Source organism: Acanthopagrus latus, chromosome 6 (assembly GCF_904848185.1).
Source record: "Acanthopagrus latus isolate v.2019 chromosome 6, fAcaLat1.1, whole genome shotgun sequence".
Classification (NCBI taxonomy): domain Eukaryota; kingdom Metazoa; phylum Chordata; class Actinopteri; order Spariformes; family Sparidae; genus Acanthopagrus; species Acanthopagrus latus.
This window is the reverse complement of record NC_051044.1, coordinates 4635848-4658475: the sequence shown is the minus strand read 5'-3', so window position 1 is coordinate 4658475 and position 22628 is coordinate 4635848. Positions and strand designations below refer to the sequence as shown.

The following is a 22628-nucleotide window of genomic DNA, read 5'->3' as shown; positions in this document are numbered from 1 at the left end:
AAGAGTCAGGTGCTGCAGAGAATGTCCAGTAACTGGTGACCTAAACATATAAATCTTACATAGCCAATTAATCCATCAGTTGATTACTGTAGAATTTCCCCTGAAAGATACTACAGTATTAAATCAAATATATGTACCTCTGATATGAGCTAATTAAAATATATGTATTAACAGTGAATGGGGTAAGCAGTATACATCTTTTTATTTATTATAATTGATTATTGTAAAATAAGCATCTATGTATATGTTGATGAAAATCTACTATAAAAACATAGAAAAAGACAACATAATCTGTTATAATCACGTCACAGCAGGCCTAATTATTGAACTTAAAGAAACTAATTAGCTGTTTTCTGCTGACAAACATAACCAGTTATGCAAGAAGTAAGCAACATTTGACAGCGTGCCAGTAATTTACAAGTCACTGCTGAGTTTAGCTGCGGTTCAGCTTTTTGTCAGAAATCTGTTTCAGCTACCAGGCAGCTGTGTTTTAAACCGAGAATCACCCTAACGCAGCTTAAACACCGACTAGTGTGCTGTGAATTATGGGAAACTCAAGGCAACAGCTGCACCTCTCGCTACATTCAGAGGAGTCTTTGAACTTAGACAGGTATCGTCGGCCAGTTGTGATATATTCAGCCCAGAAATGTGAACTATGAAGGAGTCGATGAGTGTTTGAGACACACCTTCTGAAACTCTGTAGAAATGTTATCGACAGCAAATACACATAGAAAAGTCCGTCGCTGCATGTTCAACTATGCAATTAGAATAACAGGTGATATACATGATGCAAGGAGACAAAAAAGGTATCAAGTCAAGTCAAGTAGGTTTTATGGCCTCAACTGACAGTTACTTTCATTGTCCGATAATCCGTGGAATATCTCTTCGATTAGTTAATTTGCTGTTTGGCTCTTGAAATGTTCGAAAATTGTGAAAATATCGAGCGATGTTTCCTAAAGCCCAATATGACGTCCACAACCCAAAAATAATCAGTTTACTGTCATAGAGGAGGAAAGAAACCTGAAAATATTCACATTAAACAAGCTGGAATCAGAGAATTTTACCCTTTATCTGTTAAAAAAAATCCTCAAACTGATTAATCCATTAGCAAAATAGTTTGCGACTATTTAATAGCTGACAACTCATCGATTAATGGATTCATCTTTACAGTTATACACTTCTGTGACCCGTTTTGACACTTTCTGGACCTCTAAGTGCAAATGTTAAGTGATTATCTTGTCAGTCTGTCATTGTTTTGTGTGGGTTTAGCACACAAGTAGCACTTAACAGTGACCTCTGACCTTGCACATGTTAGGGAACACGTTTAAGTAACCTTAGCAGAGTTATTAATAGTGGAGAATGGAGATAAGAGGTTGACAACTAAGTAAGGAAGAGTCCAGTATAGAGAAGAGCAGAGCAGAATTCCTCAGAATAACCCAGGGACCCATTTCCCTGAGCGGTGGGACCTCAGTCTGAGGTCTCGACCCATTGTCTGAAAAACAGTCCTCTACACATGTGCTATCGATCTGCAGGCTTAAGGGACTTTTAGAGGCGCGGCAGGTTTAGGTAGCGTAAAACGGCAACCTTTGACCTTGCATGGGATTGCACTGGGCTTTTAACAAGCACCAGGTGTAACAAGCTCCACTGGGGTTTCAGGGTAACATGCTAGTGTTTAAAGGGGCATTCCACCCTAACACTGAATTTACATCATGTGGTAACAACACATTTTAGAATGTAAAAAAAGATGGTATGACAGACATCGAAGTCATATGATGCATCTTTTCTGATGGTTTGATGGACAAGCCAACAATTTGTGATATTAAAGCAACTGAAAAACATGTAGGTTTTTTCCCCCAAAAACAAACAACAGAAAAGCTCAACTTGGTATCTTGAGCTGACGTAAAGTCGTGTACAGACATTAAAATGCCACTGACTAAACTTCACAAATCTAATCCTCATTAACTATGATCAAAGATGTTTATTTAATTATTTATTTTATGGTTTGTGTGAATTTTTAAATATATTAATTTTAAGTGTGCCACGACTGTTGCTTGTTTCTGAATATTTCTTGAGACAATTTCACCCTAATTTAAGACATTCTTTTCAAAGAAACAAAACACTCAATCATCATATCATGTGCAGTGTATCATTATAATAATACATCATGTTTTTACATTAGATATAAACCTGTGAAGTTGAGTCCTTGTTGCAATTTAGTACATCACAAAGGTAAAGGTGAGTTCATGTAGGATTATTGTCGCTGATAGAAATAGCGAGAATTCTGTTTTAGGGTGCAATATTCCCCGTAACATACAGCAGCTGTTGCTTCTGTAGTTGCAGCCAAAATACCCACAATGCACTATAATGTGTACATTTATAAGAAAAACGTGCCAGGTGGGGTGACGTGTTGAAATAACACAAGATGTCCCTAGTGACACGTGTGGATGTCCAGACGATTGATGCCAGTTAGGTTAAAAATGTTACTGATAACATTTTTCACCACGCGACTTCTGGAGTTTGTCTCGAGTGAAGTTAAAGGGGCTTGTCCTACATCTTTATATTCACTCAGCGGACTTTAACTGACGGTTTTCTCCAATAGGCTGCTATAAAAAAGTAAATACGTTGGCAAAGATAGCTGCTGCATGTCGTTCCCCAACAATCTGGATCTTGTCACAGGTGTGCAGGTGACATTGCCTTTTGTTGACATTTAATGACAGGATGCTGCTGTCACATATTCTGATGGAGGCTTTTTTTTTGGAAAATCAAAGCGTTTAAACGGATAACACTGACTGTAACATTATAAATGGTCTGTTAGCAGTTCTGCAACAAACATTCCCCAGTTGGACAACATGTCCTCTGGTTGGACTGCAAAACACAGACTGATTCACTTTTAATGTGCGTTTACATAAGAATATTAAATTATTTCTAAGCTCACCAAACACTGATGTTTTAAAATGTTTCACATTGAGCACAGACATGAGAAGAATACTCTGCTACAACACCTGTGCCTGATTACACTCAAAATGAATGCCCAACCCAGTGTTCAGAGGTACATGAGGTGAACAAACTCTTTTCAGAATCACATCGTATAGATTAACAACCGTTGGTGAAAAAAAACCAACAACAACTACAGCCACAAGTTTAGAACCAGCAGAGCAGGGAAGCATTTTGTCCCAGATTTTGATAATTGCTTCCTACTCCATCTGAAATCTCCTGTGAAACCGCCACATGTGCTCACAGTCACCTACAGTAACCCTACAGAAACATAAATACCACTGATGGACGTATTAATGGCCTCAACCTCCTGACTTCTACAGTTCAATTTTCTCCCTTGGAAACTATAAACCTTCTGTGTGGAAAAAAGGTGGTGGACATGGGGGAGGAGCAACATCAAAACCTCTCCAGTGTGACGTGATGAATTCTGACAGCAGGTCAACCTGCCAAGCCCAAAACCAGCGTTTGACCCTTAAACCTGAAATTGGCATCTAACTTTAAGCTGTTCTCTATTATCTATCTATTAGCATCAAATATCTTCAGTCGAGACGTGTACATTTTCATAGTTTTAGGCAAAAATGATAATTCAGATGTTGTACGCTTTTACAAACAGGTTTACATTGCGTTTATATTTTAACATCTTACATTGCGGACAGTTTGTACAATACGATGTTTTCACCGCTTACAAACTGAAGGCTTTATTATGGATTTTTTAATGTACTTTTCACTACCAACAGTGATTTCATAGGACAACAGCTATTTTTCTAAAATGTTGTATAACTTTTGAACCACTCATCCTTTCCACATTCTTTAAAATTTTATGTTAAGTGTCTTTCAGTGGTATCAGACAAGTCAGTGCCCTCTGATTTAATAACCTTTTTATTTACTCTCTGGCCTTTTTTGGAGACATCTACATCAGTGAATGAAATACAACATGATATAATATTAAAATGAATAGTTGTATCTTGCTTTCGAAGGGTCAGATGTAGACAAACATTTATATAAAAGTCTGAAACACCCAAGTATATCTTTTTAAAATTAAACAAACTAAACTTCCTGAGGTTTTGTATGTACAGAAGCCCTAAACGATCAGGAATCAGACATATACTCGTCCGTTTGCCCACGATAAGAAGTTGTATTTTAGCTGTTGTCTCAAGATCGCAAGTTACTTGTAGTGTTTCTTTTCTTGAGATCTCGAGAAAATGATTTCGCGATCTCGGGAAAACAAATGTATTATTCCGTGATAATGACATAAATAACTTGTGGTATTTAGATTGCAAACAGAATTAAACTTGATATCATCCGAAACCGGGGAAATAATATATTTTTCCCATGACTGTGCAGGGCTACCCTATCTATGGGTTCCCCTTTAAAAAAATAATAAATAAAGGAAAAGAGGAAGAGAGAAAGAAAGAAAAGAAATACCTAATTTGGACTAACTCTGGTAAATTCACCCGAAAAAGTGGATGTAAAATTGGTGCTATAAATGAGCTGGACTGAATCAGAAGGTTCCCTGAATCAAAGGATGTTTGGCACTTGATGATTTGCTAGAACAGGTGAGGAAAGACAAAACACATACAGAAAAGTAATTTGCCCTGCAATATGTTCCAGGTCTTTGAGGGTTAATAATGTTGTGATGTTGAATTAGCATGTCAGTTTCTGCAAAAAAAAAAAAAAAAAAAAAACTTTCTTAATTTATTATTAGTTTAGAAATATCAGATTTTTATTACATACATGATCAGTCTGACTTTGTTAAACCTGCTGCTCTTTTTGAAACAGTATAATCTGGCTGTCACAAGCTGTTATCCTGAATGAGACTCAGCTGCACCTAATGGCTCCACGCAGTCCCTCTAATCATTATCTAACGCCTCACCTCGGGCCGGCTGACGGAGGCTGTGTGCAAACGTCGGAAGCCAAAATGACAACGTAATTGAGACCGAATCCGCCTCCATTAGTCCTAAATTCCTGAGGAAATGCCAGACGCTGGCGAGGGTCACCACATACCTGCATGTCTGTGGTCAGGGCTGTTTTCAGGGGATTTTATTGGCACTCATTAGCTACAAATCTGGATTTGAGGAGAATCAGCGACCACTGTGGAGTGTCTGCTGGTGCAGATCTTAACAAGGAGCGACATGACAATTCAGCCACTTAGAGATGCGGAACAAAATAAAAGGTTTTAATGGTGATCCAGAGTCAACGAATCCTCGAGAGTGATTTGAAACAGTTTCTGGTTTTGGAGCAATGGATGGAAAAGCCTTGGCAAATATAACTTATTCTGTTCTTTAAAAGATTTTCTTGTTTAATGGCCAGTGAGCAAAGCACCAAATCTTTTTCTCTTCAGTTTCTCGCTCGTGGATTAGATTGGATGAATCATATTGTTTTATTTAATTGGAAATGTACTGACTAAATGGTTGATAACTGAGAGACATCCTGGAACGAGAAACCTGTTTTTTGTCTCGTTTATTTTCAAAAATTACATGAAAATAACAACAGATGTCAGTTTCAGCGCTATTTACAATGCAACCTGTCTATTGAAACTATGTGTAAAATGATAATGGCAGATTTGATACATTTTGCAATTCTGTTATTATCATTTGATTAAAAAACAAACAGCGTGGTTTAAAATGTTGTACCATCTCCTCAATACTAAAATGTTGTGTAATTTGATGTGTTTGAAGATATTTGGTAATACTTCACTATGCAATTCTAATATATCCAGTTTAAAATGAAAACATCTGCATGGTAACTTTGAGTAAAATGTACAAAATACAGCCAGTTGCATTCATGCAAGAAACTGAAGAGACTTTACAGCAAGTGGCTGAAAAAAGTCTCATTTTAAAGGTATGACCCCCAAAAATCCACATTTCGGTTGTATTTTTTCGCTGCACTCACCGTTTTGCTTCTGGACGACACCGGACCCCATCCTGATCACCTCACATAGCAAGGACATCACAATGGCAAAGAGTCGCAAATGCATCTGGGCTGCTGGCAAGCGCCCACTTCAGCGCCAGGCTGCGGTCATCTGCAGGGACTCCAGGGGTGGCAGGTTGAAGATTTAGTTCCACAGCGAGGGACAGAAAGAGGCAAGAAGAAACAAAAAGGGACAGAGATGATGGGGGTTTGAAAGATGATGGGATGGATGGAGATGAAGTCGAGAGGATAATCTCGGAGGCCCAGAGCGGCGATGAAAACGGTGAGCGTGAAGGTGAGAGAAGAGAGGAGAGACAGAGTAGAAAATCCTCTTCTCCTTTGTCCTGTTTCACGGAGAAGATTTAGGGCTAAGATGAGGAGACAGGCGACCATAAACAACCAAAGACAAGCACAGGAGACCCAGAAAGACGTGATGTGAGGAGAGAAGAGTGCCTCGCCTGCTTCTCTAGACTGGCAGTTGGAGAGAAAACTCACAATTTAACTACCACTGTCAAATTTGCGATAAACGAGCTCCACTTATCCCGTAGCCATCTTTAACCCTTTATAGGGTGCACTCTCTGGGCCTAAGTGGTTCCATATTTCCAGCTTGATCTTTAGCCCCCTCCTCCTGGCTCTATCTATTGTTGTTCGGCCTCTTCTTTTTTTTTATTACCCGTCTCAAATGTATTTATTTATTTTGCTTGTACTGGGCAGCATTGTTTTCTGTGGCAATCCTATTAAATGTGGGCAGTCAGTAAACTTAATTTGACCACCCTGAGAGGAAGAAAAACAGCTGGAGAACGGCATAGCTGAGAGTTTCAAATTTGATTACAGTGTGCCATGTTGTTGCAATTGGTTTGTTGTGCCTGCTTAGGTAAGTAGTCAGGTACGCAGTATGGCTGCGATTTAGAAGTCTGGGATGAAGCAGTTTTGTAAAGATGGACTCAGCTGTGTGTTTATAGATATGAATTGTGTGGTTCAGTATAAGTATAAAACCTCTGTGGTTGATCATATGGTTTCCTGTTCTGCAAGTTACAGACAAATGTACAGACATATTTAAGCTTTCTTAATCTATACAGAATGCTTAAATATTATATAATTCTGTCTGATAAGCCCCAAAAATGTGGTTCTCGTTATTTACAGTTAATTTTCCGCCTTAGGTATTGTTAAGATTTTGTTAGGTTCATCTCTCAGCCACGTGTAAGCCTGTAGAAGAGCAAAAGTGGGCCAAATTCTGCACTTTAACAACCTTATTCCAGCCTTTTAATAAGTTTGAAAGGAGGCCAGTTGGCCCGTTACTGGTTATGTATGTTGCTAAGCACAAATATACAGATCTGTCGTAACTACAGACAACCTACTGCCTACCTCCCGCTCCTTTTCAGTGTGAAAACATATCAAGGAAGCAGGCAACATAAAAAGATAATATAAAGTGCATTTTTAAACACATTTAAATTCTGGATGTTACAGGTGAGACAGGAAAGATTCCATGAGGTGAACTTATGAACATGAATAATTCTTGAATAAAAAACTGGAAAATGTGGATATCATAACATACAGTCATAATATACTGTAAAATATATGATTCATGCTTCAAACCAATTGTGCACTTGCAGAGTTTAAAGTCTAATTCTGAATCCCCTCTTGCCCCCCGTCCTACCCCTTTGTTTACCACCTTCACACCCGTTGGGATGGGCAAAGTGTTGGGAATACATGCCGATGTATTATGGCCCTTCTCTTCATGAAAAACAATAATTGGGTAAAACAATTAACACTACAAGTTTGCTGATGGTTCTGGTTGCTAATATGCTCATTAACGTTACTTGTTATTGCTGATTTGTGCATGACAGTCCTGCATTTTTATGTATTTTAATGTTGCATTCTGCCCTTCGACGACATTTGACACCCAAAATGTAACTTGAGTCCAGCGGTGAAGCTGCTGCACATGGTTACGCTCTTCCAGTATCAGTGCAGGCTGTCAGGGTGGGGGAACAGGATGCTAATGCCAGGTAACAGACAGTTTTCTTTATTTTTTTTATGACTTGATTGATAGGGTGAATATCGAGCGTCCATGCTTTTGTATCTCCATCAGATAAATGGAAAATAGCATTGTGATGATATCAGGATTGGCACAGTAACGCAGGAAAAATCACCTCAGCTGAGGATAGCAGATTGGAAATGTCCTATTACGGCTGTTTACATAAACACCATTGATGAGTACAGATGACGTATGAGAATCTTGAAGGGTTGTCCCGTTTCATAGGGGGAGATTTTAACTACTCCCCCCTGAGGAGTATACATTTTAATGAGATTTATATTATATAAATATGTCTAGGAACATCAATGTGGGCGAGAAAAAAATACACCAAAGTATGTTAAATCCAACCCATGTTTATATACTACTAATTTCTTTACAGTTACATTTTGTAAAGAAACATAATTGCCGCCTGGATTGAGTTTGATGCCAACATTTTTTATAGTGTTTGAAGTATTAACTGCACATGGGTCAGGGTGGATGGGGGATGAACAACAAGAAACCAGAGTCTTGGGTTGTGCATCTTGAATCTTACATGTTCTTAAGTTTTGGCAACAGTATCGTGTAGGTTAACCCTGGGAAGGATTATTGTTTTGGTCACTGAAGTTACTTTTCACTGAACAAAGAGCCGAGTGTCTAAACATGACCATAAAAAGGGTTTATATCATGATTAAGATGTTACGAGCAGAGTGTATTCCAAGAGCGGATATTGCAAATGAAATGAACTTGTTATAGAAAATGTAGCTAATATGAACCTCATTTCCTCATTAAAACTGGCCTGCATTATTTGTGTTTTTTCAAAATGTATTTGCTGTTGCAAGTTAGTTGGATGTGAACCTAATTTTCTGGAATTAATCGCTTGGTTAATGATCTCACTTGAAAGCAAAACATTGCAATTCACATCATGAAAAATCTGATCTGCTTATTTTCTGTAACAAGCTGATTCTCCAGAGAGCTGAGCGAGCGTGAAGTCGAGGGAGAAACATCTACTACAGTGAAATCTATAAATACCCCCATGTGCAACACAGTGTAAACACTCAAAACAGATCATTTGCTTCCCTCACATGTGGAGAAGTTGCATGAAACATACATAAAATGCTCCTTCTATATAAAATACATATGTATATTTGAGCGAATGAGCTCCATAGGCCAGACGTGCACACCATGTGGCCGCAGTGTTGTGGCTTTGACTTTGACTCACGACCTTTTGTTGCATGTTATCCTCTCGTGTTTGTCCTGTCTCTCCATCCCCTTTATTCATAGCAACTTTAATGTTCACTGTCATGTCTCTATTTAGACCAATTTCCTTCTGAGCTAAAACTCATTTACTGACTGACTCACTTGAGCCTTCATTACCAGATCAAAGATGCAGCTCTGCGTACGAGAGAAATGTGTTTTTGTACACTCTGAAAAGGAAAAGAGCTTCGGGGAACCTTTTTGGGTGACAGCAGCTGAAGAACCCCTTCAGGTGTCTTTGACAAACCTATTAATGTTATCATGAAATCAGTGGATGTTTTTAATATTTTCCAAGAAATCACTGAAGGATATTTGTTGCCATATTGAACTGAGAGTATCTGCTGATGAACTACAAGCTTTAGTACATGCCCACATGCCGAAGGTATTACATGCACACTGCTGCGGAACGACAACCTCATGTCTCTGAAACAGGAGTTTTTTTTTTTTTTTCCAGCAGTCAGGGTGGCCTAACGGTTAGAAAGAACCCATAAAAGAAAGGTCACAGGTTTGATCTATGCAACCGTTAATGGAGCCATCTCTGGAGTGCCTTTGAGCAAGACACTAAATCCTGCAGCTCTTTGAAAGTTGATCAGGGGAAGAGCAGCAGCAAGAAGCCTTGAATTAAAGCAGTTAGCCTGCAGCCAGAAGAATTAATGAAATATTAAATCACAAAAGTAATGTTTTTCGTTTGGTTTAACTTTCAAACAAAATAACTTTTGCTCAAGAAGTTATATTGAGGGAGGTATCCAAACATCCACTGCATCAACAGTATCAAAAGTAATTCAGGAATAACTGTTAAATCCTTTTTGATTTTCAGAAAACCGGACAGGCAGGTAAAAAACATATTTTTCATCTAAATTAGAGGTAAGAAATCAGATTTGTTGATATTTATCTCGTACATCTTTATTCTATGACTGAAAACATGACGGGGTGAGTAGAGGATGCCCTTGGTCTTTGCTTTCTCCCAGACAAAGCAGCCTTCTGGCCATTTCAGTGTGTTGTTTGTTTTGCTCCTTTTTTGTGTGTTTTTGTGGCTTAGTTCACTAAGTTTATATACTGTCTTGTTTTGATAGTTTAGGGGGGTCGTTCTGGATCCAACGGCCCATTAAGCTCCTGGCCCAGACGTTCCCCGTCCTTTTATTCTGTTTATGCAGGCCTCCAGACTCTCATAGTTTTGGTTAACTGATGGCAGTTTATTTATGTAAATAAAATCCTTTTTGCTTTCACACTAATCCTCGTCCTTCCTCTTTGTTTCCTTCTGGTCAGAAAGTTAAACCAAATGTTTGTTTTTGTTGTGGCGTCAACAATGACCGGTCTCAGAGACGACGTGTTTACCCGTTGGAGAAAACATGATAAAGACTGTGTACAGGATGAACATACAGGACAGACGTGTTCATTTGGGTCAGGAGAAGATCATGGTTTGGGTTCAAATAAACAAGTTAGTTACATAAGTTCAGTCATGTACATAAGTTAACTTATGTAATCCATCTACTTGTACGTTGGTTACCTATAAACCCTGCTTTTTGGCTAGATTTTCCTGGAGATAAAATGGTTTAATAACAGCACAAAGGAAGCATATCTGCCATTGTGTAACCGAAACAGGAAGAGGTGATGTTTTCCGCGGTCGCTATTCCCAAGTATTGTTGGAACAACTGGAATAACTGTGGAAACTGTGGAAAAGAGGTAGAGTGATCGAAACAGAGGTAAAACAAAAGGTGTCTTACTTAATTTAAATTTATTTACATTTTCCATAGCACGGTGTTCAGTGTTTTTAGGTCAAATTGCGATCCTTGCATTTATATTTTTGCAGTTGACAGTAGCCAGGCAGCTAGCGGTAGCCGTGTTGCTAACGCAGACTCGTCTTCCCTTGTCTTAACATATAGCCTTGGTCAACTTGCGTATGCTTTTCAGCCGCACTGATTGAAATCTATAGTAACAGGAGAGATTGTTCTTCATGGTATTTACATGTAGACAATTTAACTTTCCTGTCGGCTGTTTGTATCCTCTGTGTCGCTCAATGTCAATCCAGTTGTCAGTCTGAAAAAAACAACTCTTGTGTTTATTGAGGAGCAACAGAAATGACTACTGACATACAAGGTTTTGATTAGTTTCCCTCCCCCACATATTTAGCAATAATGGCATCCCTGTAGTGACTCCACTTCCACATTAAGCCTGGTTGTATTTTTTTATTTTGATGTTTTGAAGCCGCAGCCTTTCTACAGGGTTGGACAGAGTAAACTGTGGCCTGTGGTGAAATGTGGAGAGAGACATTAAGGACAAAAAGCTCTTATTGGCATCTGGAGGACGCTGCCTCCGTCTGTTGGCACTTCTGATGACAAGCTCAATCCGGCTTTAAGATTTTGGCTTTTCTGAACGTGGTGAAAGGAAGATTGAGCGTGTGTTCTTCTATATGTATGAACACACGTGACCCAGTGTGTGATCATATCCTTTAAACAGATGGTGGTGGTTCAGTAATGCAGAATGTTGAAGGACAGCTCATTTCTTTCAGTTCTGAGCTTGAAAGTAAAATAAGTGATCTTCATCTTGCCAACACGTTTGAGGAGAAATCTTACCTTCCTTCTGGCACACAGAGCATGATGATGCTATGATGATGTGACTTTGATGATGATCTGCACAGTGTTTCAGATGCAGAACAGCAATGAGTCAACTTTCACTGTTAAAAAAAGGAACCTGCTGGCTTTTTACAGCCTCCTCTCAAACCTACAGACAAGTCAGAAAGAGGTGATAAAATCATAGAAGGGTAGTGATGAAATAAGCCTGCAGATGACAGATAACAGCCCCTTTGTCTTGGAAACACCATGGGTTCACATCATATGTCCACACAAATCATATTAGTTAAACATTTTTTTAAATAATAAGAGTCACAAACAAGTGCCCGGGTGAAAAAACAATGCCTACACAAAGAGAAAATTGCATGAAAGCATCAAAGCTTAGGGCGTTAGAGGCCATCTAAGTTATATATTCACGTTTGGCTGTTGTAAGCTGCAGGGCAGGGATAGAAGCTTCTAATTGGTCAAATAAGATGTCAATCAATAGTTCGGAGGTTGCCTGAACTTGATATTGCAGGTTAAATGGCATTTTACTTTGGAATACTGTATTTTCTGATGGATAAAAGGATGAAAACGCAATCAGGATCGCAGTTTGTTTCCATTTCGTTCACGTGACTATGGCTCTGCTCTCCACACCCTGATGGTGTTGACCTTCTGTTTTACAATGTAATTCGACACATTTTACATAATGTAGCCTATTGTTTATTTAGTTCAGTTCAGTTTTATGCTAAGATCCTTAGTAATGAAACGACTGAGCGCCATTAAATTCTGCAGGCTCCAATAAACCCTCCCCTCCCTCCCCGCCGATATAAAACAACTTTATTCATCCTCCAGGCTAAATTGAACTGTTACAGCAACACAGGACCAGAGAGGGATATACTGACAGATCCATGTTCGCAGATCTCTCTTAAAGTGACTAAAATCTGAAAGAAAAAAGCCAATGTAGAGAGCCAGACAAGCTCTCTGGATTTTATCAGGTTGCACATTACAGCAGTGGCCACTGCTGTGTATCTCACCAGCATCTTTAAAAACAGGGATGCCATTTGATAATGGAAAAAATATGTTTTATAGAAGAGTGAACTCAAAAACCGTATAAACAACTCTCTGAAGTATGTAGAGTTCGGGGATAGTCCAAAAAACAATTACGTGAACGACCATAAAAGGGTCTGCACGCTCTCAGAAAAGAAAAATGCTATTTTGATGTGAGTAACAGAAATGCTTCACTGCACGCAGTTCCTGAATCTCAAAGCTAAAGAATGCTGCAAAGCTGTCCTTAAAAAGAAAAGGCCATCAAGAATAAAATAGCGTAGAAACTTTGAAGCTCCTCACAGGAGCACACAATTCAGTTCTCTTGTTAGTTTTAACATGGATTTATCATCCTGTTGATAACTGCTGGTTCACCAAAACTGAGCACACAGACTCCTCCATCATTGTAACTGAAGCAGGTTATTAAAATGCCAAGCTGCTGTTTCTTCGCTGACTGACAAACCTTAAATTAACCCACAAACACACACTTTAGCCAGCTGTTGACAGACAGCCACTAAACACATTGTTAGCACACACTCAACTTCCCAGATACACACAGTTGGTGGCTGATTCGGTGATGAGGGCTGTAGGGTGAAGCATTTCCCTCACCGCGGTGGTATTTTGCCAGAAGTCCAACCACCAGTACTGGCTGCAAGGGTCTGTAGTTTCTCCATCATTTCACTTAATAAACATCACATTGTTGCTTGTATATGTGCATTCCTGCTCCACATATGCAAGTTTTTACTTTAAACATACAACAGAGCCAATCCTTTGCACATTTATTTACACATTAATAAATGACAAAGTATGTAATTCTGAGTCAAATCTGGCCTGTTTTCACTCCCAATACATCAAACACAGCTGTCACAAGCCTGTGATCCTGCAGCCCTCTTGTACAGGAGAATATAGAGATTAAAGTTTGCATTGTGTTTGTGAGCAAGAATGATTTTAAGTTGTGTTACATAAAGAAGTTAATGACTCTAAATGACAGAAGTTCAGTCACGTGACGTACTTACGCGATGTGATGTGAGTAACAAAGTTTATTTAACCCAAAGTACACATTAAACATTAATGCTCGGTGCTTTCAATTACTCAACATGCATGCAAATTTATTTATCACTATACTTCAGTCATGTTTTATATACATATATGTATCAGTCTCTATGTAGTCTGCATCATTTCCTTATATACTGAATGTTCAGTATTTATAAACTGCTTCATATTTACGCCGTGCAACTATATTGTGCAATTCGTGTTTGTATCCTGTTCAATCAATGCCCCCAAGCATTTACGTTTATATATAGTTATATTTTGTGTATATATAACACGTGTTTATGGAAATGATCATTTTGGTCACAACAAGTCTTTGAAATGAATTATTTCTATCTTCTGAGGGAACGATCTTATCGTATCATATCTTTTATCACATCTTTCTCTTATCTTAGAAACTACCCTTCACACAAACGCTCGCGGGTCTTCATGCCTCGACAGCACTACAGCAAAAAAAAAAAAACAACCAACAACTTTCAAACCCCTTCTGTGCAACTGTAGTGGGTAGATGAATGAAACCAGCAACGGAAGGGGAAATTCAAAGGCAAGGTCATGTAGAGTTTGCTTGCTTGTGTGTGTGTGTGTGTGTGTGTGTGTGTGTGTGTGTGTGTGTGTGTGTGTGTGTGTGTGTGTGTGTGTGTGAGAGCATATATGTGAAGCCAATTGAGTCCATGTTTCTGTGGCTTCGTGGCATCCTCGATCAGATAAAGAGCTGCTTTGGAGGTTGGGAATGTGTCACTGAAATGTTTTGGATGTTCTTTGATGCAGTTGATGTTGTTTATTGAAAGTATATGGCAACTAAATATATATATATATATATATATATATTTTAAGGCAATGCACTGTAACTACATAGAGAACTTTACTTTACTTCCACATTGTTCATGACTAATTTTGTTTTCACTTCAAACCAGCATTCTATAGAAAAGTGTATTTTGTGCATCTTGCCCTCCCGGCCTGAGATGTACTCTTGCGTCTTGCAGGGTCACTGTCTCACCTTCACCTGTTCCACTTCTTGTCTCTTACCACTTCTGGTATACCGTCTGTAGAGGCTGCTAACCCCGGTTCTGATGCCAGTTGTAGACCCCATTCTCGCCCCTGACGAGTAGTGACCTGAACTTGATTGAAATCCTTCAATATTGAGTAGTCTGTTCCATTAATCATATTTACCTGCACACTGACAAATACTGTAAAATAACAGGTGGGGCAACTGGAGGGTCCAGATTCAAAACCATTAAGGTCACAAGCTTTACTTAGTTATGTGATACCATTTGGTCATATAAGGTCTTGAGTGAGTGACATAACTCAGGGTCACTTCCACTGGTCCATCCACTTCCCACTGATCAAAACATGTTTTTGTAAAGGAGAGCAGCTTAGAAACACTGGCAGGCAGGGAGACAAAGCTCAGTACTGAAATGGTATTGCATGAGGTTTGTTTAAGTCGGTGTATTTTGAATAAGCCTGGGTCGACCCTGGACCAATACCACAAATACCAGACTGAGATACATATGATAATCATTACTGACTCATCTCGCAGTGTTGGAGTTTTGTGGGTTCAGATTTATCTGTTTCCAATCATCTTAGGATCTTTTATAGCCATACCTGTAGGCCTACTCAGCTGCCGGTTTATTAGGTATGCCCACGTTTTTTTGTTGTTGAAACTATTTCAGAGAGGTGTTGATCACTTATATCTTGTCCTTACTGAATTTTGAGGTGTGTGTGGGGCTGATGAATTGTGTGATACTGAGAAATGTTTCTAATATTTACTCCACCCTTATTGACATGAATGTTGTGGACAAAATACTTGAAACACTTCTCTGGGATCAATAAAGACATCTGTTTATTTTTTGTGCGAAGGGACATTGTGGTGTTGAAAACAGGAAAGGGCCTTGGCCAAACCATCCCCACAAAGTTGAAGGCACACTATTGTCTAAAATATGTAGCATCAAGATTTCCTTTAACGGCACAAACCATGAAAAAGAGTCAGAGTCTGATAGATTTGTAAAAAGACACTTAGAAATACAGAAAATAAGGCTCCACTAATCTGCTCTTCCTGAAGATGATTTGAGGCATGAAGGAGAGGAGACATGGGAACAATAGAGAGAGAGAGGAAACAGATGACAGCTGATGAAGGGAAAGATAGAATGAGAAGAGGATGAAGGCTGCTCCTTGGAAAACGGGGGGTGGGTCGACAGTGATCAGAAAAGTCGTCCTGTAAAAGAAAGAAGAAGAAGAGAAGTAGGGGGGCTCCACAAGGCCATGACCGCAGGGTAAATGTACAACAGATGCTCAGGGGGTGTGTGTCTGCGTGTGTGAGTTATAGGCTGTTTAGTGGCACCCCACGGCAACAAAAGTTTATCTGCACATCGTATCTCTGACACCTCGACTCCTGACTGCTTTCCCCAAAGACTGACATCTCTGGTCAAACACAAAAAAACCTACGCAGAGAGGCGGACATGCACAGATAACACACACACAGTGTTTTACATACACTGTCTGTAATATTCTAATTATTCTATTGGACATTTGAAATACTGAACTCGTCATGAGGCGTGGACAAATTATGATTATTAACTTTAACAGTTTTTACTGCCAGTGTCAGATAAGCACCTTGGAAATTTGTGATATCTGCTCTGGAGTATGCCCCACCCCCCCCTCATATTCCTCCTATCAAGAGACTTCTAAACACGAAGGTCATTTTCTGTGGAGATACGAGAGGCACGCAGCCGTGATTAAAGCCTCCACATGGAAGAATCTCTCCGCCGCTCTGAACTGTTTCCTACCTGTGGGCATTAAGAGGTAAACTCGGGTCAATCGGTCGCAGGCTGGGACACTTTAGCTGCGCTGAGCGAAAACAATACTTTTAAAAGGTTTCTTGCCTTTTTTTAACTAAACCTTTAAAAAAAGCCTCCTGTCCTGACAGGTGTTATGAATTAGTGTCTGGCAATACACAAGTGCAGGGCATCTGCTGGTTGTTGAGCTTGGTTGAATGTTGCAGCACTAATGTTATTGTTACGTCCATCATATCAAATAAATAAATGTAATTAATCTAGCATGCTAACCAGCTAGCCCCGGCCCGTCCTGTCATATAAAACCACTTTGTAGCCCTTTAGTTTTAGTCTCAATTTGTCTTTTCTGCCGCTTTATGCCTCTCCTGTCCCCGCCTGCTGTGTCTACTCGTCCCCGGAGTCATAGTCCTCTCAGAACTGCTGTGGATCGTCTCCATACTGTGCTCCTTTAACCTGGCATCTGTAGGTCTCTCTTGGCTAATATATGATAAACTTCTTCTTGGTCTTCCACTGGTATCGTTCCCTCAGGATTAGTTTAAATTGTATCTGTGTGCTGAAAAACTACAGTTTAACAGGGCTGCAAATAACTAAAGCAATAAAATTGGTGCAATAGCCTCAGAAGATTAAAGAAACATATGAAGAGAGACCAAATTGGTAAATAAAAACATGATCCAAATATAAACACATTAACATACACATATGCACTCACACACACACGAACACAAACACACACACACACACACACACACACACATACACACACGCTCACTGTGGACTGAAAGAGACACTGCTTCTTCAGAAAAGTCATCCATCACTGGAACCTTTGAAACAGATACGACCTGGAGAACCGTCGGCTGTGTTTATGTCCCGCCTTGATGTCCGAAGATAAAAGACGAATGCAAAAGAGTATAAATTGACAGGTGCTCAATTCTTCCTAATGTGCTCTGAGGAGTAATGGCAGGCTATGAAAGGGAATGGGGACCTCCTGAGGCGGGTATATAGGCTGATATAAAATACGTTTTTTTTATGTCTCCGAGGCACGCACACAGACGCACACAGATTTATACTGGCCCTTTCCCTGGGCTTAAGTATGTTGTTTCTATGTATACTTTTATTTAAACCTGGGTTTTATTCTGTGCTGTTTTGGCCATCAGTTCTATCAGCTCTGATAACATTAAACTCTCAAACTCCATCATTGAGATTTGTGAGCGAGAGCAGCATGCACAGAGGCCCAACAGTGCAGGTACAAAAACAAGCAGCCAACCACAGAAGTTCAAAGAAATCTTTTGGAAGTTATTAACCACCACGTCTGCAGATCGACTTCCTGGTAAAACTTGATATCGGCATGCGGTTTTTCTGTGCCATGAGGGATGGTGACTGACTTAAGGTTTGGTCTTGTGTAGTGACAAACCAGCCTGGCCGAATGTTGGGCAGATACTCATTTATCTGATTATTGGTATCTGTGATTTCTCTGTCAGATTGCTGATAAAATAATACAATTTAAAAATGTGCTACTTTGGCTCTGCAACAAGCTCTCACACGATGTCCCGCCCACATCACTATCTGATTGGTTACACATCACAATTAATAGCCTATTAACAATAAAATGATATCAATCTACAAAGCAACTAGTAACTAAATCTATTAAATAAATGAATAAATGCAGTGGAGAGGAAGTATAAAGTAACAACAAATGGAAATACTCAAGTAAAGTACCTCAAAAATTGTACTTAAGAACAGTAGTTGTTGTTGATTTCATCACTGGTTGTTTGAAATGTTAAAATAAAGTGTTTACTTTTTTACTGCAAATGAATATCAGTCCACAAGTATTGATTTTTAGTCTCCATGATGTCTAATAATCGTATCGGCTCTGAAAAAGCCACATCAGACAAACCCCACTATGGTTGTTACGTAATTTGTTTGAAAACTGACTGCTTATGTTCCTGTGGAGCGCTGTTGGATGCTGTTTTTTAACAGTGCTGCCATATACCCAGATCCTTGTCATTAACTTGGTAAAGCAGTAAAAGTAACGGGGTATCATTACAGTAATGGTAACCAAAACTTGACCAAAAATAAACAAAGTTGTAAAAATATGGAATTTTCTATAAAAGTCATGCTGTCACGGCACTTTGGATAACAGCATCCACTAAAGGCCATGTTTAGTACCTGCCTGCCAAACTACAAACAAGTGTTGCAGCCATCATTCATTAACCAAATGGACCAATAAAACCATGTTATTTTCTGGTTAAAGATGTACGACGATGAGTCAGCTCTTGGTGCGGTGACTCAGTTCGTGCTGGATGGGCAGCGGAGCTCCCATGGAGTCTCCGATCCCAGACTCCGCTTGTGTCGACAAAACAAGCTTGACTCAATCATCTCAGTGGGAAATAAAGGGGCATCACGCAACATTCTCCACCTAGGTTTCATGTCAAGAGCAACGAGAGGAACAAAAGATGTTGCACGCTGCTCTGAGGTCGGAAGAAACAAACAAGCTTGATGTAATCATTTGAGCAGCGGGAGCACTGCTGCGTGCAGATTTTTCCTTTGCTTCAGGGCGCACTGACTCAATACTTACAGCCACTGTAGACATTCAACCAGCATGCATTAATACAGCAACAGGCTCCCCAGCATGAAAGGTATAAGATTTTATAAAGTGAAATGATTAGACTGATTAGTTTGCATCGTAGCACTTAATGGAATAACAAATGAAGGAGCTTTTTTTATTGTGTTTATGGCTGCACAGGGACACCACCCTCAATGATGTATATCATATATTAGTTGTTTTTTAATGAAATTGGGATTTTGTAAAGGTTTTTTCTGTAATTTAGTATATAACTGAGCATATGAATAGATAAGTCTGGGGTTTTCTCAGTGGAGTTATTGATCGAAATCACATCAGTGGTAACTTTGAAAAGGCTTTCAGAATGCTTTTTTTTTTTTGGAGAGCTGACAGCAGAAAGATTTGCTCTTATTTGATAGCTGACAAGTGAGTAGTCTGTTTTTTCATTTGCAAACATAAAACAGGCGGGTTTCTTATGCTGAAATTGAAATATGATAAACACTGCAGACAAATGAATGACTCGAGGCCTCGACCTGCAGACATCCTGCACACGATGTTGATTACTAAAGACGTTTGAAATCCATCTGTCTTGTTGCATTTCACAAGGAGAAAACACAAGTTAATGTGAACTTACATTTATGATCCTCAGTAAAAAAAACAGGACTAACAAAACCAGGTAATTTTATTGACCTTCGGGATATTTTGTAGTTGTCTGCGTGGCAATAAAAGCAGGTATTTTAAGTCAGAACATGATCTTATTCTAACCTCATCTGAGAAATCCCTAAACCTGACCAGACCGTAAGCACAGTCACGGCATGAAATCGAAAATTTAGAACGTAACATTTCGACATGTACCTGGTTCGCAGAAACGTAGGTTCCATGAGGCCAGAGAGTACAAAGCCTTCCAAACCCACTCTGCTTCAGAGCGAACGGATCAGCTGGTACCCATGTGTGGCATACATTCCGTAACACCTCCCCAAAAAAAAACGGTCTTGACGTTCTGTTGGGAGATAAGAGTTACAGCAGTTAATGTGTTTGACGACCTCATGTATCATTTCTAAAAAAAGAAAAATACTCAGTCACGCCTCAAAGTCTAAACACGAAAGTTTCCTTATTCTGTCATTGATTGTTGATGCTTGAGTTGCGCCTGTTGCAAACCTGTTGAGCGCACACACACACACACACATGCACACACACATGCACACACACCGCATGATTGCAGGTGCACCATGTGTTGCTGCTTTGAATAGTTGCAGTGTAAATCTACTTGACTCAACTACCTTAACTACACACAGATTAGAACCAGGCATTCTTCAGCACGGGTCACTGCCTGCTCTCCGTCTCTCTCTGCCAGCTGGCCGCGGTCTTATCTCTTTATGCCTCTTTTCTTCTCTTCTCTGTAACTGGCTGTTGTGTTTTCGTGCACATCTCACCATTTTCCTCCTTCAGCTCTGTCTTTCACTTTGGCCGTTTTCCCAAAACGATGACGTTCCTCCCTTGTCATTGTTGGCTCGGAGTTGAAGTTTAAGGGTAATTGCTGTATTTTGACATTTGTTTTTCTTGGATGTTCTGCTATTCGTTCTTGTCATTTTCACTTTGGACGCGATCGTGATTAGACTCTTGCACTGGGCCCATGACTGTATTTAGCCAGAGCTGGGTGTTTCTGCTAGCACAGCCAGAAATGTATCTTGATGACTTTGATTCCAATAACAAAGTGGTAAACACTGCGTACTAATACAGTCTGTGGTTTATTACAACATGACCACAGATTAGCTAACTGTATTAATGGTATCTGCACGCTCTCAACCCACAACATGCCTTTGTCAAAATAACTTATCTAGAATCTTCATCATCAACATCGGCTCACCATTTGTTTTTACTTTCTTGGTTTGCATTTTGTGTTTTCTTTTAGATATTGGTAGTTGAAATGACAGGTCATATTTTAGAGTTACTGCTGATGTAAACAAGTTAATGATTTCTGCTTAAAGGGAGCCCTTCACAGTTCTAACCAGTAATATTCATACTGGCTCTGTCTTGACTCGAATAAAACATAAACGATACCATCACATTAATTTGATTTCTCTTCAGAAACCCCAAAAGACAGTTGTTGTTGAATGTTTGAGCTAATTTAGTTTGGGATTTATTCAAGTTTTCTCAAGCTAATCACAAGAATAAATGTTCACTAACTGCATTTCTGCAAAAAATAACACTAAATGTTTCTTTATGTAGCTAATTTATGTTTATTTTGCTTGAATTTTCAGTGTATGCTCTGGTCAGGGTTAGGTAAACGTCATGGTTTAGCTTAAAATACCAGTTTTGTTGCGACAGAAACGGCTGGATAAAGTCCCCACAGAGTCCAATTGCAGTTCGTGGTTTTGAGGCCTTGTGGCTTGTAATGACTCCACCACCATCCCCTCCACTAATAAGCGTGTAATGTCAACGTGATATGCCACGTTTGGTACACATGTCCACCTTGGACGTATCTGTGCTTTGCAGAAACTGCTAATATTATGTCCACAAGACTGGACTTGTCTTCTCGTGACCATGATGTCGCGCTAACGACAGCAGCCAGTTCAGGGTGAGTTGCAGGTTAATTTGATTTGTGGACACGTGTCAGTTTGTAAACTTGTTTATTTCTGTTGTCACTGTCAGCCTCAACTGTAATGTTTAAAGATATAAGGCAGAAATACGTCGGTCACATCTATCTAACGTTTCCACTGTGCGTATCTAAGATTAATTGATAGTTTGGGGAAAACTCGGAACATTAACATTGAGTGAAAGTGTTGTTATTATTAAGGTACGAAAGCATTCAACATTTCTAATAACACCATGAAAAAAAGACCTAACAAGTGCATGATGCAAATGTTTTCTACCCAGAAGTTATTTAAAACAAACATATTAATGGTTCTGTACGAGACAGAACATTTGGCAGAGACAATTTCTGCACTCTAACAATACATAAGAACATCTGCAGATCGAAGCAGAGTGCTAAAATCCAAATAATAAAAAACATCCTATTTAAACAAAAATCACTGATGCGTTTTAATCAGGTTATTGATGTTCAACCTCAGATTAAGTAGTTTGTTGTTGTCCAAGTGGTTCTGAAATAACATGTTTTATAACAAACAGTTTGAGGATTAATGAGTCACTGGATAAATTGTTTAGATTAATGGGTTAAACTGGCGTGTTTACAGCCGGCCTCTGAACACCAGCGATGCCTCAGCATGTCGGCTTTAATACTGAGAACACAGAATGATCAGAGAGAACAGACGGAAGCAACGTGGAATTTATTGATATGAAATATTTTCAGGGTTGACTTTGATATCGCAGTCTTTATTCCAGTTCAGTCTGTAGAAACACACACACACACACACACACAGAGTCACTGAGCATGGGTGGGTTGAATGCATGCCTGTGTGTGTTATTATGGATATGATGTAAAGGTGTGTGTGCGTGTGTGT

The 22628-nt window shown here is 39.4% G+C and overlaps 1 protein-coding gene and 1 long non-coding RNA gene across 8 annotated transcripts in view; one reads left to right on the top strand and one right to left on the bottom strand.

The window, feature by feature from the left end:
• rspo4 (R-spondin 4) overlaps positions 1-7578 on the bottom strand; it is a 35014-nt gene extending 27436 nt beyond the window's left edge. Inside the window, exon 1 of the mRNA XM_037099904.1 lies at positions 5887-7578. Coding sequence (XP_036955799.1) covers positions 5887-5971 — 85 coding nt within the window. The 5' untranslated portion in view covers positions 5972-7578. The remainder of the gene's footprint in view (positions 1-5886) is intronic.
• The window catches only part of LOC119020529, a 154716-nt gene that overhangs the window by 3301 nt on the left and 128787 nt on the right, over positions 1-22628 (top strand). The gene's annotated exons all lie outside the window — the stretch shown is intronic.